This window comes from Plodia interpunctella, chromosome 3, assembly GCF_027563975.2.
Source record: "Plodia interpunctella isolate USDA-ARS_2022_Savannah chromosome 3, ilPloInte3.2, whole genome shotgun sequence".
NCBI lineage: Eukaryota > Metazoa > Arthropoda > Insecta > Lepidoptera > Pyralidae > Plodia > Plodia interpunctella.
Window position 1 is genome coordinate 483,382 of NC_071296.1, and position 17,539 is coordinate 500,920.

The 17,539-nt window shown below is 36.7% G+C and overlaps 2 protein-coding genes across 2 annotated transcripts in view; both read right to left on the minus strand.

Annotated features, from left to right (window-relative positions):
- The window catches only part of LOC128683428 (uncharacterized protein), a 30,144-nt gene extending 23,997 nt beyond the window's left edge, over positions 1-6,147 (minus strand). Inside the window, exon 1 of the mRNA XM_053769065.2 lies at positions 5,818-6,147. Coding sequence (XP_053625040.1) covers positions 5,818-5,829 — 12 coding nt within the window. The 5' untranslated portion in view covers positions 5,830-6,147. The remainder of the gene's footprint in view (positions 1-5,817) is intronic.
- A 123-nt stretch (positions 6,148-6,270) lies between these two features.
- The window catches only part of LOC128683796 (zinc finger protein 91-like), a 28,333-nt gene continuing 17,064 nt past the window's right edge, over positions 6,271-17,539 (minus strand). Inside the window, exons 2-6 of the mRNA XM_053769754.1 lie at positions 11,054-12,972; positions 10,488-10,964; positions 7,566-7,664; positions 6,900-7,056; positions 6,271-6,726 (exon numbers count right to left, since the gene is read on the minus strand). Coding sequence (XP_053625729.1) covers positions 6,484-6,726; positions 6,900-7,056; positions 7,566-7,664; positions 10,488-10,964; positions 11,054-12,972 — 2,895 coding nt within the window. The 3' untranslated portion in view covers positions 6,271-6,483. The remainder of the gene's footprint in view (positions 6,727-6,899; positions 7,057-7,565; positions 7,665-10,487; positions 10,965-11,053; positions 12,973-17,539) is intronic.

Sequence of the window (17,539 nt, forward strand, 5' to 3'; positions counted from 1 at the left end):
TCCCCGAGCTTTAAACGTATGCTCTAGCTGCTGATTGGTACATTTTTCTTATAGTTGTTGGGGTGGAAAACAAGCCCATCTGGTTATTTCGATACGATCAGTTTCCGTATCGATGCGATTACAACTTGTATGGCTTCCTTACTCGGTTAATTCAGCAGCTGGTAATAAGCACCTGTGGTCTTGCATGTACTTTTAGCTTCCTAGGTGAATGCTGTTGTTGGTAATTATTATCTATGGGAAAGGAACCTACGGTTGTATTGTAGCTTAACTAAATAACGTTACTGAAATGCGTCTAAAGAAGATCAACGATGCCACTTTACCTGACAATTGTTTGGTATTCGTACAAAGAATTGCTGTCTTCTTTTTTCAGGTGAGAAAAAAACTCTACAATGTTCAATCACTACAAACTAATATTCCATAATGCGAGATGAAATCATTATAAGAAAAATAAAATCAATTGCGAAAGTACAATTATCATAAAATGGTGACCAGAAAACACAGTTTCAAACGATTTTCCCACCGTAAGCCACGCAACATTATGGCGTAAGTATATCAAGAAAATATAGAATTTGCGCATTTATGGCCGTAGTTCTAGGAAATGAAGTCACACCAGCTGCAATATTTTCGAGCAGTTTGGACTAGTCGAGATAATTCATAAAGAATTTCTAAAACAATTATTGCTATGATTAGCTATTCATCATTTAATAAGCTTTTTCGAATCATAGTCATCAATCAAAGCATATAAACCAGACAAAGAGATCTCTCTCTCTCTCTCTCTTTCATCTGAGCGTTTTCACGGTTACTTTCTCAAACTTTTTCAGAACATAGTACGAAAATCGGCTAGTTATAATACGACGTTGGACAATCATATGGAGACAATGATGGACATTCGTCTCACACAAAATAACTTTATTTTTCTCACTATTCCCGTTTTAATCGACAAATATGAAGTTTGTTGCGAGCGATAAATCACAAAGCTATATAACAATATCCACTTTCTGTCCATTATGGCTACGTAGTACTCTTTATTATGCTGTGCTATGGCAGTAAACCTATACACTACCCTGCTAATGATGCAAATATCTGTGAGGAAACTGCTTCAGGCTACTCAAGTACAAGGGATAGTTAATTTAGGTGCGTACAGCCATACACTAGCTGCCTATTCAAAGAACGAACTTACAATTAATTACTAAATTAAGCTAGTGATACTGAGCAACCATAGACATATATTTTCCCGAGTCTCCTTTGAAAAGTATCTACAAAAATCATCATTTTCGGCCTACATCAACCCACTGCTTACTACGGTCCTGTGCATCATCCATCGTTTTCCCGCGACCCAAACGATACACAAAAAAAAACTTATGATGTCAAAAAGTAGGCGTTAAATTCATCGAGCAGCGAAAAGATTAGTAAAAGGAGGTATTTCTGCAACAGGCTCCTAAAACAAGTAATGCTAACTAGACCTCGGAAGAGGTTTGCTTCTGCGAATCGATCTCACTGCCCGCACATATGGGGTAATTTATGCTCGTGTCCAGTAATAAGATGGCGCATTAAAGTCTGCTATAAGCTACAGCTGCTTATACTACCTTATACGTTGATAGATCCAGGAAAGAAATCTCCATCGATTTTCTTAGGCGTTTTACAAACTACCTGTTTCGATGAATTATTTTTATTGCATTGCACTTACTTTTTTATTAAACGGAAACAACAGCTCACCGAAGGAGATTGACTGACAGACTGAAAAGGATTGACCCATATACTATGACAACAAATATGATTATCAGCGTAATGTCCAAAACATTGTCTTTAAACCCACAGCTCCAACGGCTTTTCCAGTTGACCATATCTCGGTTTAAACCTTAAAAATAACTTTACTAATTTTTAGGGAAGTTCTTACTGGTTTTATATCAACCAGGCACTAATGCTCCACACTTCACTCTAGATATAAAGTTCTGTGCTTTATTCACACTGAATACCTATTCTAAATCTGTGTCTAAATGGCTTTAAAAATTAAGCAAAAGAACCTCCCTAAAAATTAGTAAAGTTATTTTTAAGGTTTAAACCGAGATATGGTCAACTGGAAAAGCCGTTGGAGCTGTATATATATATATATATATTCACCGTATTCACCGTTTTCGCTGAGAGTCTGGTAGAATGAATTTCTCTCAGAAAATCCTTGGATCCAGTACCTTACAAAACCCCTTCAATAAATCAAGATTTCGAGGAACGTGTTTAATCCAAGCTTGATTTCTGCGTCCAATATATCTTTATATATAAATTCAGTGTGCCATATATCAAGCGGTTGGCATTCACAACTCGTCTGAAACGTGTTTGGCTAAATCGGGCGAGTCTAGACCTAAATCCAGACAGATCGGGTGGCTAAATTTAACGATAAATTGGATATTGAATAAATCTCAATGGATTTTGGGAATGTTGACATAATTGAACAGTATTATCTACGTTAGTATTTTATTATCTCAATCGTTGACATTTTTATTCTTCACTCGGATAAAAACATAATAAAGCATACCCCTAAACCTTCCTCAGGAGTCACTATATCTATTTGTGATACAGAACATACATACATACATACATACATACATACATACATACATACATACATACATAAAACAGAAGCGATATTTATGTACAAAATATACCTATACTATATGCTACAAGCATTATGTAATGGTTAACTTTAACCTTTTCAGTTTAATGGCAATTCAAATCTTCATGACTAGGTATCAGGTTATTGCTTGTAAGCGTTATTGAGCCCTATAGGAAGAAGCGAAAAAGCATCAATCGAAGGGAATAGGTATCTATTGCAACACAGAATTTCTTTACATATTCTGCACCATAAAAGCATTTTTCTTTCTTTTGTAGCAGTATGTTACAATTACAAACACTATAATTCGCTAATTGGAGCTTCTCTTAACCATATAAATATCATAATTGTCAAGTTTTATGCAAGATATAGTAAATGGCTGCAATAAAGTAAATTTAAGTGCCAGTAACGAGCAAACACGACATCCTAAGGTGAATGTACGTTTAATAAATGTCCACATTTGCTCGCTAGGTGTTTAACCAGGAGATTTATTCGCGAAAACAAATAGAACCGGTCTAGCTCCTGTCTTCGGATATAGGATTCTTGGAATCTCCGCTGCCGCTGGGTTTAAATATCGACACGGTAAGAAGATAGTAAAAGCTACTCATATATGGATGGGATTATTTATTTTTTGAGTTGCAAACGGACAAATTTTCCGCGGTGTCTGATAGGTACCTACTAAGCATGACGGACTCTGCCGTGATAGAAATTATGTATAGCTTAAAATATGATGAATATGATGTGAAAAAATGCTTGTGACGGTCCAATTTCTTACGACGACCTCGGTGGCGCAGTGGTAAAGTGCTTGCATCTGAACCGAGAGGTCCCGGGTTCGATCCCCGGTCGGGTCACGATAGAAAATGTACTTTTTCTGCTAGGCCCGGGTCTTGGATGTTTATCTATATATGCATTTGTTATAAAATATAATATCGTTGAGTTAGTATCCCAAAACACAAGTCTCGAACTTACTTTGGGGTTAACTCAATCTGTGTGATTTGATTTGTAAATATATATATATATTTATTTATAAATTCTGAACTGACTTTTGACTTTGGCTAACTACTGAAACCCATTTAAAAGGAAAGACGATAATCGGTAATCTTGGATTTCAGCTCGATCGTAAATATAGCAAATCGATTGGGTCTGTAACCAATTTGCAAATCGAGTTGAACTTTTGCAAGAAAATACAAAGCAACCGTGAGCAACTGCTTTAATTCGTCTTCGTCACTCCTTTTTTCAGCTCAAGGAAGAAATTGCAACCGAAATTACCAGGAAATCCCGAGCATAATAAGTAAATACAAGTATATATTAACATTCTATAACCTCTGTATTTATTTTGGATGGTGTTTGATTTTTCTAAAGGAATATGTAAGTAGGTACCTAAATATTTTTCAACCCTTGCTACCAACAAAATGTCACCGGATAGCAGACGTGCGGTTCAGTGACTCGGAGGCTGCGCGACTGGTTTGCCGGCTGGCGAGCTAAATATGGAACCCACCCCACGAACCAATTGTCAAAGAAATAGCTATACTTAGTTACTTGCGGATTTAAGTATAAGTAGCAATAAACATGTTGTTATTTATTTATCTTTTGGAAATGTTGTACAATTTGCAAGAGAAAGAAGGTAAAATGTAATATCTTACATTGTAAATAGGTATAAGAGGTAACAAATAAAAATACAAAAATGTTGATAATCAATGAACAAATAGGTAAGTCTTCACTGAGCAAATGGTTTTGAAGAGAAACGCCGCGGTGGTGGTGTAATGGTTAAGACGCCCGCCTGTGGATCGAAAGGTCCCAAGTTCGACTCCTACTCGTGCTACATAAGTTTGTATACCAATCTGACCCCTGTTTTATCGACCATCAATTACTACCAGTGAAGGAAAACATCGTGAGGAAACCTGCACACTTATTGATTATTAACTTGTGTGTGAAACGGAGAAGGCCACTCCATTAATAATGCCAAGAAAGTTGATATGTGTGTGTGTGTGTTTCATTCAGTGAATAGTATTACTCCATACTACCACCTACCGTAGATGTCGTACGAGGCTACTAAGAGACACATAGCCTAGACAGCTAGATTAATGAACAAATGGTAAAAATAATATTACCAAGAAAGTCTGATATGGCAGGCGGCCGGTTGTAAAATCACAGGCGAATCTCAATTTCTTTTTACACTGATCCCGGGCTATGCAGCCTCACAGCCCTGAATAAAACCAGCAACAAGCAAATATGACTGAGACACCAAATATATTCATTTGATGAGACTTTTAGAATGAAATTAATTGTTTTATTGATTTCTCCAGCAAGTATGGAACAAGAAGGCAAATTGATTATCCTTTGAGAATCTCAGCCAACTTCCTCATATATGAGAGATAATACAATTGGAGAATAATTAAATATAATAACTTTCAAAAGGTACAATCATGAATTGTAAATATTGTTCAAGTATAATAATCGTAAGACATACTTAATTTTAATTTTAAAAATATAATGATTAGCAAAATTCAAGATTGTTGTCACTACATTTTTTATTAGATATTAGGTTTAGTTAGATGACTTATGGAATTTCATCAAATTTTTTATAGTGATTTCAATGTATCTGCGAAGATGTTAATGACATATGATGGAATAAATAAATTAACAGAATTTTAATTACATACAAAAGTCCTGAACACAGTGATCCCCTTTTTTGTATAAAGAGATTAAATTAGAGATGATGATAAATAAATAAAAACACAAACAACAATTTTGAAATAATTGGTTCTGCATTTTAATTTTAGATTTGCTGTGTCATATTAGGATAAAAAGTACCCTTTGTAACTCAGGAATAATGTGATAGAATTTTGGAAATTAGTTAAGTAAGTATGATGATTACCTGGGTAACTTTGTGTGTACACAACAAATTTACAAACACTTATTTTTTATAATATAGTTAGATAAGTGTATATATTTTTGTGAACATTATCTTCCAAAATAATATTACCACAAACCTTACGACTCCTGGCAAAAGCATGAAATGTTTATGAAAATATACCTGGAGTGTTTTACCCCAAAGGGAGGAAAGGTGGACGGAAAAGAAGAATTAGAGCGAATTTTAGGATTGTAAATAACATTATCGTGAGTAACGGTACATTCCTGTTCGTACATTCGGTATTATTCCTGTCTAGTAAATCAATACATTTATGCCATCAAAATATATAATATCTTACCTTAAGCGACATTCTGGAGTAAAATCGTTGTAATTTAAAAATTCAGCTTCACAGGTAGCAAATTTCAACCATTTTATTCAAGTCAATTAAAAATTTTCACTCCACCGACACTAGTATGAAAAACATATTTATTTAAACAGGTATCTTGCGCATATAAATGTTTAGTTTTTACTTAATTTGCCTAAAACAATCGTAATAAGTGTTCTCTTTAAAATATTGTTTACAGTTAGCGTGAGCGGTCGATCGAAATAATATTTTCAACAATGAAAGCAGCAGAGAACTACCTACCGCGCACCAGGGCTGTTTTGACGTGAATAATTTTATTTTCGTCGGCGCGCATTGCGCTGATTGGCTGTTTAGATGACATTGGATTTAGAGTGTTGCAAGCATAAAATTCTTAAGTGATTGCAAGTAAGAAAGCAAAAAAAAAATCAATGAAAGATTTATTATCTATTTTTGTTTATTTATAATAACTACGCACAATATTACAATAAATTAGTTTTCACTTGTTCTTTAATGAAACATAAATCTTACTATAGCAGCGTAGGTGACGCCATCTTTTAGTTAGCTATTGCATATACGCGTTTATAAAACATGAAAAAAATCACTAAAATAGTTCAGTGAAATTATTTTCCACCCTACCCTACCCTGGTGAAAATCGTTTCATCAACTTTCAAGAACAACATTTTGATCATCTTCTGTTACAATCTCCAGTCGTTTGCCTTCATTTGATAACAATTGCATTTTCACAGCTTGAATGGCTGTCCGATTGTCTGAATACGTATCTGGATGTGTTTCCGTCAAATGTGAGCGCAGTTCCTTGGCTAAGTTGGTGCCGAAGGTACAAGAGTCACATTTGTAGAGATACAGACTTGGGTGTCGACGACGACAGTGTTTTTTGAGGTTTTCCTGGAAGTTACAAATGATTTTAATAAGGCGCCGTAACGCCATCTGAGTGTGAACAATGGAAATAGAAAAAAAAGTGCAGATGCACCAACACAGCTAGACATTAAAAAATATATAATAAAGAGAAAAATAAAAAACTGGCTGTTTATTTAGGAATACAAAATTATATTATTTACCTGGCATCTGCAAGTAAATTCGCAATGAGGACATGCATAAGGCTTGACTCCGTCATGGTATACCAGATGGCGCTTGAGATGACTTGACTGGTTTGACTTGAAATCGCAATATGGGCACTCATGTCGTTTACTAAAGTCTCCATGAACTTGCCTGTGCCTTGAAAAAATAAAAAAGAAAATATTTAAATAGATATAGGTATATTTGTACGCGCATTTTTTATGTTATTTTACTATAAATATACAACGCCATCTAGACACCATACACTAAACTGCTCTAACGTTATAAAGTGACAAAATGTTGTAGGACTTAGTGTATAATTGGCATCAGAGATGGTGCGGAGTTATGCACCGTTGCTCCGTGTCAAAACACGGCAATAGGATCGGTTCTAATTTTCTTTTTTTTTTACTCTTCGCTTTATATAATAATCGTTTCTAATGTATCTATAGACATCCTTACTGACTATTAGAATGGCGCAGATCGTGCGAAGTGAAGTAGGTACCAAAAAAGCTGACCATAGCTTCCTTAAATTTTACAGCTGAGGAAGGAAAACGTTCAGATGAGAGGCAGACATTGGGTCCTTACCTTTCATCCCAGAAAAAAGTACTTTCTTGGAAAGTCGCAGGCAAAAGCTAGTTGAAGATAAATGTAGTAATATAGTAATATACCTGGTAAGTTGTGCTGGAGTAGCTGCCACGTACTCGCACTGATCGTGAGGACAGCGTCGGCTGCCGACGTCTGCGCACGAGTGCCGTGCCAATGCAGTCCTGCAATACATATCATCATCAGCTTTCACGGATCTGGCGGCTGGGTATCTACATCCATATACCCTACATCATGATTAGGACAAGGCAAGGCAAAGGCAAACCACTTCATTAATATTGCCAAGAGAGTTTTTGTGTTTCATTCTGAAATAAATAATTTTTTTATATTTTTTTATGGCCACATTTTTCACCCATTAGGAATACAACTGTAAGGGGGAGGGTGATAGGACATACAGAGAGAGAAACACATTTTATCGAGTACACAGATACAGTTTACACAGACCTATTTATAGCGCATTTTTTCGCTTCACGAAATAACCCCTAAGTTACGGCAGTAAAAATAAATTAGCAACAGGCTTGCAGGCATCCTCAGTCCAGTGCCAAGACATTCCTGAAGCGGGAATGTGACTGGACTGGCTGACGAGTGCCGATGGACAGTATGGACACTCGTTTTGGCCTAATGACCGTTAGGAAATCTGCTAACTAGCTGTTAGGCTTTAAAACTTTATGACATTGCAATAATAAAGTTTATTATATGTATGTCGGTTGAGATGGCGGGAATAATTACATTTTTGATAACATTTTTATTATATTCTACAGCTTGCTTTTTTTTTTAATTATATAGGCTTGCTAAGAATATTTAAATTTTATGAAAAAAAGTAATATCTAGCTAGATCATAGATTAAAAAAAATACAATTATCTAAACCATTAGGAATTAGTAGGTACAACCGTACTGCGTTCAACAGTACCTGCTTCTAATTCCATGATCTAAACAGACGATTATGAATTCCTTATGCCACATTTTACTATGGGCGATGATTGTGGCTGATAATTATTCCTTGGCTTTCGACGTCTCTTTTTATCTAGTATTATATGTATATAAAAAAAATATATATTAGTATTATATATATGTAAAAGTACAATAAGTGTACTTAATGTTAGAAGTATTATTGTCTAAGAGCCATGTCCCATTGATCAGTTCATAACGCAGAATAATGTACAAAATTTTCGACGAATCAACGCCCGTCAGTGTCAAAACGGAAAAAATTGAAACGTGCTGCATAGTCGCAACCACCGCAACGGACCGCGACTGAGCAATGGGGCATGGCTCAACTCTTGGGTCATGTGTAGAGAATGTTCTGTGCAAAAAAATCGATCAATATATATATATATATATATATAAATATATAGATTATATTATTACATATTAGATTCTAATGCGACTATTATGAATCACAATCAAGCTAACACCATACAGAGCTGCTAGTCGTATAAGATCTAACTTTGGTAGTATCTTAGCCGTTATAGCACTACTTGCATTAATGCAGTGCCACCACGCCTCTTAATGTCTTTAAACTTTGATGTTTGAGATAACGGTTCGGTAAATAGGAGAGTTTAAAATATTTGCCACATAGGAGAATCGGTGATAGGAATTATCAAATAAATAATAATAAATAAATATATTAGAACAAATCACACACATTGAGCTAGCCCCAAAGTAAGTTCGAGACTTGTGTTATGGGATAACTCAACGGCACTATATTTTATAACAAATTCATACCTATATAGAAAACATCCAAGACCCGGGCCAATCAGAAAAAGATCATTTTCCATTATGAGCCGACCGGGGTTCGAACCCAGGACCTCTCGCTTCAGAGGCAAGCACTTTACCACTGCGCCACCGAAGTCGTCCAAAAATCAAAAAAACTGGCGATTTTGTCGGGTGAATTCTAACACTATTAACAAAAATATTAAAAATGTCTAAATTGAAGTAAAATTTTAAAAAACATAAATGAGTCTCGTTTGTATTCTTCACCAATAGGTTATCGCTATACTTAGCGGTTTGGTAGATAATATAAAACAGATAAGCACCCAACATTTGGAGCATTCAGTAACCACATCGAGAGCCGGCGTGAGCTTCCTTGCGACAATGGTCTGCCCTGCACCGCTGACGATGCAACTTCAGCAGTATCTTATGCGTTATTGCACCGACTTGCATTAATGCAGTATGCAAGCCTAGCTGAGTCTAGTGCCCGTTGAATTTCAAGTCAATATTTAGTTCGTTACATAACTATTATAATGATTAACTATCGTAAGTACTTTAAATAACTGTTAATAAATTTTATTGCGTTTTAATAGAGACGCGGCGAAGTTTTACTTAGTAAATGTGCAAACTTCATTATATATTATATATTATACATATATATACCTAGTCAGATTTAAACCCACATAGCTACCTATCGCAAATGTCGCATGAATGTTAGCGATCAACATCGAAAGTCCTAACCGAGCTATATTTACTGCGAGCGAAAGCAATGCACGTCATCACTCACTTCCACTTTGTTTAACGACCTAATCCCGCCATATTTACAGTGACATCTACCAAATAAATAACGAGAACAAACAAACCAACCACCGTTTAGCACCATCAAATCAAATGGCACATCAACCGCAAATCCTCGATACATAACCACGCAACACGTGCCTACAATAAAATCCGAAGATCGTCGACTAATATTTTGATCCAAGGTTCAAAATACGGGGCATCCGCTTGAATTTATTGACGTCGAGAATAAAAACATCATCGGGAGGAATCAGACGGTGGTATAATCAAAGCGAGCACATGTCAAATTACGAACATTTCCCGATATTTGTGAAGGAATTGTATGACGGCTGACACGGACGCATCCGCCGCAACTGCGTTTTATCGCAAATTGATGTCGCCACGTCACTGCGTGCTTTATTTTTAATGTATGCGTGTTGCAGACTTCCGACAGCCATTATGATATTACTTTCAACATCGAACATGCAAATATAACACTCACCTGTTAGAGAATCTTTCTGAACATTTCTCGCAATTATAATCGTCACTTGTCTTTACTGATTCCTTGATTTTATCTTTTGATTTCGGCCCGTGCTCAATTTTACAATGGTTTGCCAAGCTGGACTGCCTTGTGAAATTAGCATTGCATGTTGTACATGCGTAAGGCCTTTCAGAAGTATGTTGTCTCAAATGGTGTCTTAATGACGCCTTTCTAAATATTTTGGGGCAGCTAGGACATTTGTATTTATAGATGACTTTTTCTTTGTCTGCAATTTTACGGATTTCTGTAATCGGTTTAGAGTGAAGGACTTCATGGAAGCAGCACTCTGCTTTTGAGTCTGTAGTGAAGAGACATTGGCTGCAGCTCCATAACTGTGCAGAGGTGGTCGGGATCTCTTGTTCAAACTGACATGCCTTGCTTCGAACGTGACGCGTCACTTCTTGGGATAGAATGAATGACATTCCGCATTTAGGACACCTGAAAGACATGAATAAAATTATTTATTTATTGTAAGAAATGATGACAATAAAATGATGTGTTATGTTTGTTTTATATAAATAACTTACTTCTTTTTAATATTAGGATGTACTTTTCGAATATGATCTTTTAGCTCAATGACATTCTTTAACATCAATGTTTCTGGACAGTAAGGGCATTTCTTGCTTAAATCTACAGCAACACCTTTCGCTATCAACTTCTCCTTACTTCTAATCCTGTGCTCTGAAGTTTGTCGGTGGAACTTAGATTCTTCCGAGCAGCTGAACGTTTTCTCACACACCAAGCAAAATAACGTCTTTTGGTTATGTTTCGATTTCAAGTGAGCTGCTAAAGTCAAGGAAGTTTTGAATTTGACTTTACAAAATCGACATTTGTGAAGTTCCTGATAATCATCTGTTGCTGTATGAGCCAGTGTATGGCCAGATTTCTGACAATGCTGCTTCAATTCTATATTGTAACGGAATTCTAGAAAACAAGTGTCACATTTGAAGATGGTTTTCTTTCTTATAATTATGGGCATGGATCTGTTAATTACAGCCACCACCTCACTATGCTCAGGTCCCGACATATGTTTTAGCATCTCCTCAGAAGATTCACTCTCAAATTTACAGAAAGAACACCAAATTCTACCATCAATATTGGCCATTTTCTCTTCGTGTTCTTTAGAAAACCAGTGCTGCATAAAATTTGACAACCAGTTGGTATAAAACTTGCACGGGCTGCACTGAAATGGAGATTGGTGAACGATAGCATCCATATTATCTAGAATTAATTGTTGGTATTCAATGCTTTTCGTATCGATGGCTTTTCTGAAATGGTAATGTGAGATCAAATGTTTTCCCATCAAATGTTGTCTTACGCGCGTTTTACATCCATAGCACTGCACGAAAAAAGGTTTCCTTTTACGCTTTTTCTTCTCAATCTTAACTGTTAACTTAGTCTTTGACTGACGTTTTTGTTTTTTCTGCAACTGCGAATAAATGCTGTTGTTCAAAAACCTTGAAGGTCGGGTAGCCCTTTTCTCTATAATATTTCTCATTGGCTGTAAATGTCCAGAAAATTCCAACTCATGTTCGGGAAGAACTTTTCTCATGTGAAGGCTGGACATCAAATGCTTTTCATATATAGCTCTAGAGCCTAACCTCCTGTTGCAAGGTCCACACCAATATTGAACTGACCCTTTTGTTTGTATCGTCGTTTGCATGATTTGCGTTTTATCGTGCCCTGGCACCCATTTGCCTTTCGTATGTCCTGGTGGTGGAGCGTCATAATCTTCATCTCGTTCATTAGCTACCGCCATGAAAGATTTCCATTTTCCACCAGACATGTCTTGATCATCACGTAAATCCCAGTCTTCATGTTCAGGGGATGCTGGACGCCATTTCCCTCCGGTATAATTTATAGGTGGTTTCCATTTCCCTCCACTCGTGTGAGCTTCTTCTTCTTCATCGTCTTCTGAGTCTTCAGAATCGTCGAAATCATCGTCACCTTTATAGTCATTATAGCCCCCAATATTGTAAGAAGACGTCGGAATATCTTTTTTTGCTGTACCACTGATACTTGCTACAGCGTTAATCAATTTCGTCTGATTATCTTCATTGATACCAATCCTTAGACTATGACCACCAATCCAATCTTCACCTCGTAAATTGCTCTCCAAAGGGCTCACTCTTGGCAATCCTCTGGAAGTTGACGCTTCGGCTAAAGTTGTTTTTGAATCAATAGCTTTAGAAATAGGTATAGGTGGAGTGAGTCTTGATAATGCGGTCTTTTTGACACTGCTCTGTAATTCGAGTGATTGAAAGAAAACATCGCTGCTTGGTTCCAAAGTATCGATTGGAATTTCAGTTTTGGATGCTTCGTTTTTGGTAATATTGCCACATCGCTGCTTTCGGTGCTTAACGTATTCGTCGAGACCGACGATGGTGGCATTGCATTTGATGCAGAGATGAGTATCATCGTCATCATCCTCTCGAGGTGAAAGCATCTGGAATGAAACATGCTGTTTTAATTTAAGGATATAAGTTGACCTTCGAGAAGGATAAAATTGTGAAACATGTGTATTCTGTAAATGTTGTAACATATTTTTTTAAAGAAGTCGGTAAAACGCTGGTGTCAAAATATTTGACCGTGAAGATTGATAAGACGGATAGTTTACTTTGGAGCGAGCCGGTGACATCTCTTGGTGGATACATACAAGGTGGAAACGAGCGGGTGGAAATAACTCGCTAATCGCGTGGGGTCCGGGCATTAGCGGTGACGTCTCGTCAGAACTGGGGCAATAAATATGCTTCGAATGCGAATTATTTAGCTGGTTGTTTCGTGATGATCGATAATGTATGCAATCGGTGAGATTAAAGTTGGGTACAGACTGGGCATTTGGTTAATTTAGATTGTACAGCACAAAGGTCGTCTGCATGGTTACTTAACACCCTCCTCTATTTTGGCCGCAAAACGCAGCAATGTGTTGTGTTCCGGTTTGAAGTTTGAAAAACAGTGTAATTACACTCTACTTTGGCAAAAAACCCTAGGCCACAAATGGCAAAGCGTATTTTCTAATCTTTTGATTTTAGTATCTTACTCAAGTAGCTGTATACAATAGTAGTCGTATCTGAACGCACGTGTATGAAATGAACGCGACAAACTGAAAAATTATCAGACGGATTTTTGTACGGTTTTCAGCACAGACTCATATATATATTTATTGTGATTCCTGAGGAAGGTTTAGGTGTATTATTTATTATAGTTTTACACGGGCGAATCCGGGACTGGTGGCTAGTTGTAATACTCCAGATTTACTGTTAGGAAGTGGAAGACAAGCGTACAGTCTGCAGGTTCGTATGTCTGTATCCACGCAACAGTACGGGCCTCATTACTGCGGAACTTTGCTATTGCACTGGATTTGCATTAAGCGATCTATCACTAGATTAATGCAGCCGAAGAATTCCTTTTGTTTTGCATAACGAGGCGCACTGACTTAGTTGTAACTAGCTTTTGCGCGCGTCTTCGCCCGCGTGAATTTTTCTGTGAAAGTGGAACAGGCACGAATTTTCATACAAACTTTCAGCCCCCCTCCCCCATACAGTCCAAGTGACTGTAAGGGGGAGGGGGGCATGATTTTTGAAGAAAAATGTTGCCTATGTTTGAACGGGGGGGAATCCCTTTGGAAGTTACTAACTAGTAAAATAATCAAATGAGCGAGATTGTTTAAGAACATTATAAATAACTATTAAATAAGTATAATAGACAGTAGTAATTCAATTTCGCAAATATTACAGTTATTTCCAATATTTTGTTAAGATAAATATGTACTGAGTAACTAAAATACATATGTCACAATGCATCAAAATGCGGTTAAGCGAAGTCGTCTTGGTACATTGAAAACTCCAGTAATTTGCCTTCAAACATAAATTGTGAATAAGTTTGATTTACGGAACGACAATTTTATTGCACAGGCAATTTAATTTCCCTTTAATTGCTTTTGTTTATCCTTAGTTTTACAATTACACTAGTATAATTTGTTTGTCTGTCAACAAACAAATATAAATAACTCTTGACATATTTATAGCTACAGCAACCAAGCCCTCAAAAATTAAGCCTAATTCAGGTTAGTGCATCATTTAATTACCTATCTGATTTCATTATTCTTTATACTCTTTACCTGATCAGTTTTATTAATACGAGATTTAAATATTTTTTTTCGGTCTCATAAAAGTAAACATAAAATGCTTTTTGACTCCAAAATCCGTGACGACATTCTTTACATTGATTTCCAATTTCGTGTTATGTGCAATTATAATACTGCGTTTATTGCGTGCTAAATCTGGCAACGGAACACTTGTCAAAACATGTGGTCCAGCCCTAGAATAGGACCACACCACATCATACGTGGCGATTAAGGGACACGTAGGTAGAATTTATAGGTATCTATTCTACCTACGTGTCCCTCGCCTGTTCTTGGTTGCATTAGGGGCTGTAAAGTCTATTGTGTAGGTACACAATAGACTTTACAGCCCGTAATGAGAGAGATATCTTGCAACGGACACTAAACGCGATACTAAAGCTTAATGTCAAATCTGTAGACAAAGTGCAAAGGATTTATCAATTATAGTGATGGTAGTGCGTGTATCAATATAATCGTAAACATTTCAGAACATTTGATGGCTATATTTGTAACCTATGGTCTTAATAAATAAGTATCAAATAATATAAAAGTAAAGATGTAAAGGCGAAATTTCCAACAATAGAAAATCAATACGTCAAACGTCGTGTGAACACCGCGACGGCGAAAGACGTGGAGCAATAATTAAAAAGTTCCCCGAACGGGATGTAATGACAATAATGACATTAACGACACGGCGGTGACGGGCGCGGCAATTTGTCAGCTGTCATTTGTCAACTGTATGTCAGACAATGGTGTCAGGCGGCGAGGGCAGATTGACGCGTGGCAGCGACGCGGCGCGCTGGCTACTGATGGTTGTCGAATAAAACTCGAATATTTCTTTACGAAATTTCACGACCGACATACTTTCACACTATTCCTTCACACCAGTTGAAGTTTTTACAATGCTTCTTGTAAGCAGTGGTATTGGAAGCTGAACAAGGAAAATGTTTTGTTGTAATATTTCTAAGCGTTTATATGCGGATAAAATCGCGAATCTTAATTCAGGGATACTTGTTGAAATTAAAATGACATTGATTGTGCTAGCTGCTGATAAGTGACCAGAACTATAAAGATACATATGAAAATATAAAAAAATAAAACTCAGTGGAAAAAATCACTGCTAACTATGTAATGCGATGTTTTTTTCTATGACATTAGTGAATTTATGTGTTTTAGGGAGGTCTGAAATAATTTATGCAATTGTCAGTTAGATTATATGTAGTGGTATATATTTCACAGACAGAGTAGAAAAATGGCTGCCTTTAGCTACAAATCACAGTATAATAAAGAGTACTGCCACAGTTTGAATAAAACCAATAGCAAAACTGTTGAGCCTACAATTTGGGTCACCGACGTAATGGAAATCTTTGATTCCTATCTACGGTTCGCGACAGAACCTGCTATTTATGAGCGAAATTATCCGCCTGCTAATAAAGGCCCCATTTCACAAATCGCTATAATACTGTAGTAAACCAACCTAATCAAAGTTATATTTAAATGTACAGTAAGCTACTGAACCCCCTAGCAAAACTCTAGTATTGAGGATAGGGGATGTAAAATGATTAAATATTTTAAATGTTTTAATTTAGATTTGAAGCAAATTTCACCGATATACACTTAGCAATTGAGTTCAATGAGAATTTCATTACAGTAACAAAATAGACACAAATATATCATTATTTAATGTATCACCTTCGCAATTACTTCAAGAACTATATCGACGTTATATCCTGGGTATTCGTCTGATCGTTTTCTCGGTTGCTACCCTTCGCTTCGCATCGGAGTCCAGCGTCCGCTCTTCTACGTTTTCATCCCCACTTTACTGCCGATCTAATCTAGTATCATGCTCATATCACAATGTCAAAGTATGGAAGAATTCAAATACATTAAACTTTTAATTTCGACGTCAGGAAATTCCAAAGGTAAAATCTTGAAATGTCATCTTTTAAAAATTCCTATTTGACCCAAAATTTCTATCAAACTATATTGTTGACTGGAAGAGATCCCTTCATTGGATAAGTCTGCCATTGTATATTAACCATCTGTTATTTCTGTAACTTTTCTCATATGTTTTTTGTACAATAAAGATATTAGAAACAAACAAAATATTTGCTATTTCCAAAACACGATGGTAAATCAGACAGTGTGACCGGACAGGTGACCGCGCATTATTGATAACCTTTTGATTCAGCGGGTGTCGGGTGTCGCAGCCTTCCGACCGGCTGTCAAGTCGTCGCCACGTGACGTGACGATAGCTGGACCAGGTCTGTACTCATGTAGGATATTGACAACGGTGGGAATACCATCATCTGTAGCCTTTAGTTTTTCATAGATTTCAGTGTTGAACAATGCTTTTATTGGTATTAAGAAGGTCCACTCTGTATTCTCCCGTAGGTGCCTGATAGACAACTGCATCCTTACATATTATAAAACAAAGTCCTCTGTCGCGTCTGTCTGTCTATTCGCGATAAACTCAAAAACACTGCACGGATTTTCATGTGGCTTTCACCAAAAGATAGTGTGATTCCTGAGGAAAGTTTAGGTGTATAATTTATTATGTCTTTACCTGAGCGAAGCCGGGTCGGGCCTCTAGTATACTTATAATGTCAGACTTGCGTCAGAATTTGTAAAATAACACCTGACTCCCTAAAAGTTTAAGTTTATTTAAACGCGGACACCGGGCGTCTGGACGTCACAGCCAATAATGACATGGTAGGGGAAATGGCCCTGTAGAATAATCTAAATCTATATTTTGTTTGTGAAGTTGTCACTTCGTAGCAAACTAATCTGCGGCATTGCCTTGGAATAGCACGAACGTGATTTCGCTGATATGACAAAATATTATAGACTAGATGTTGCCCGGGACTTCGCTCCCGTGAGAATTTTGAGA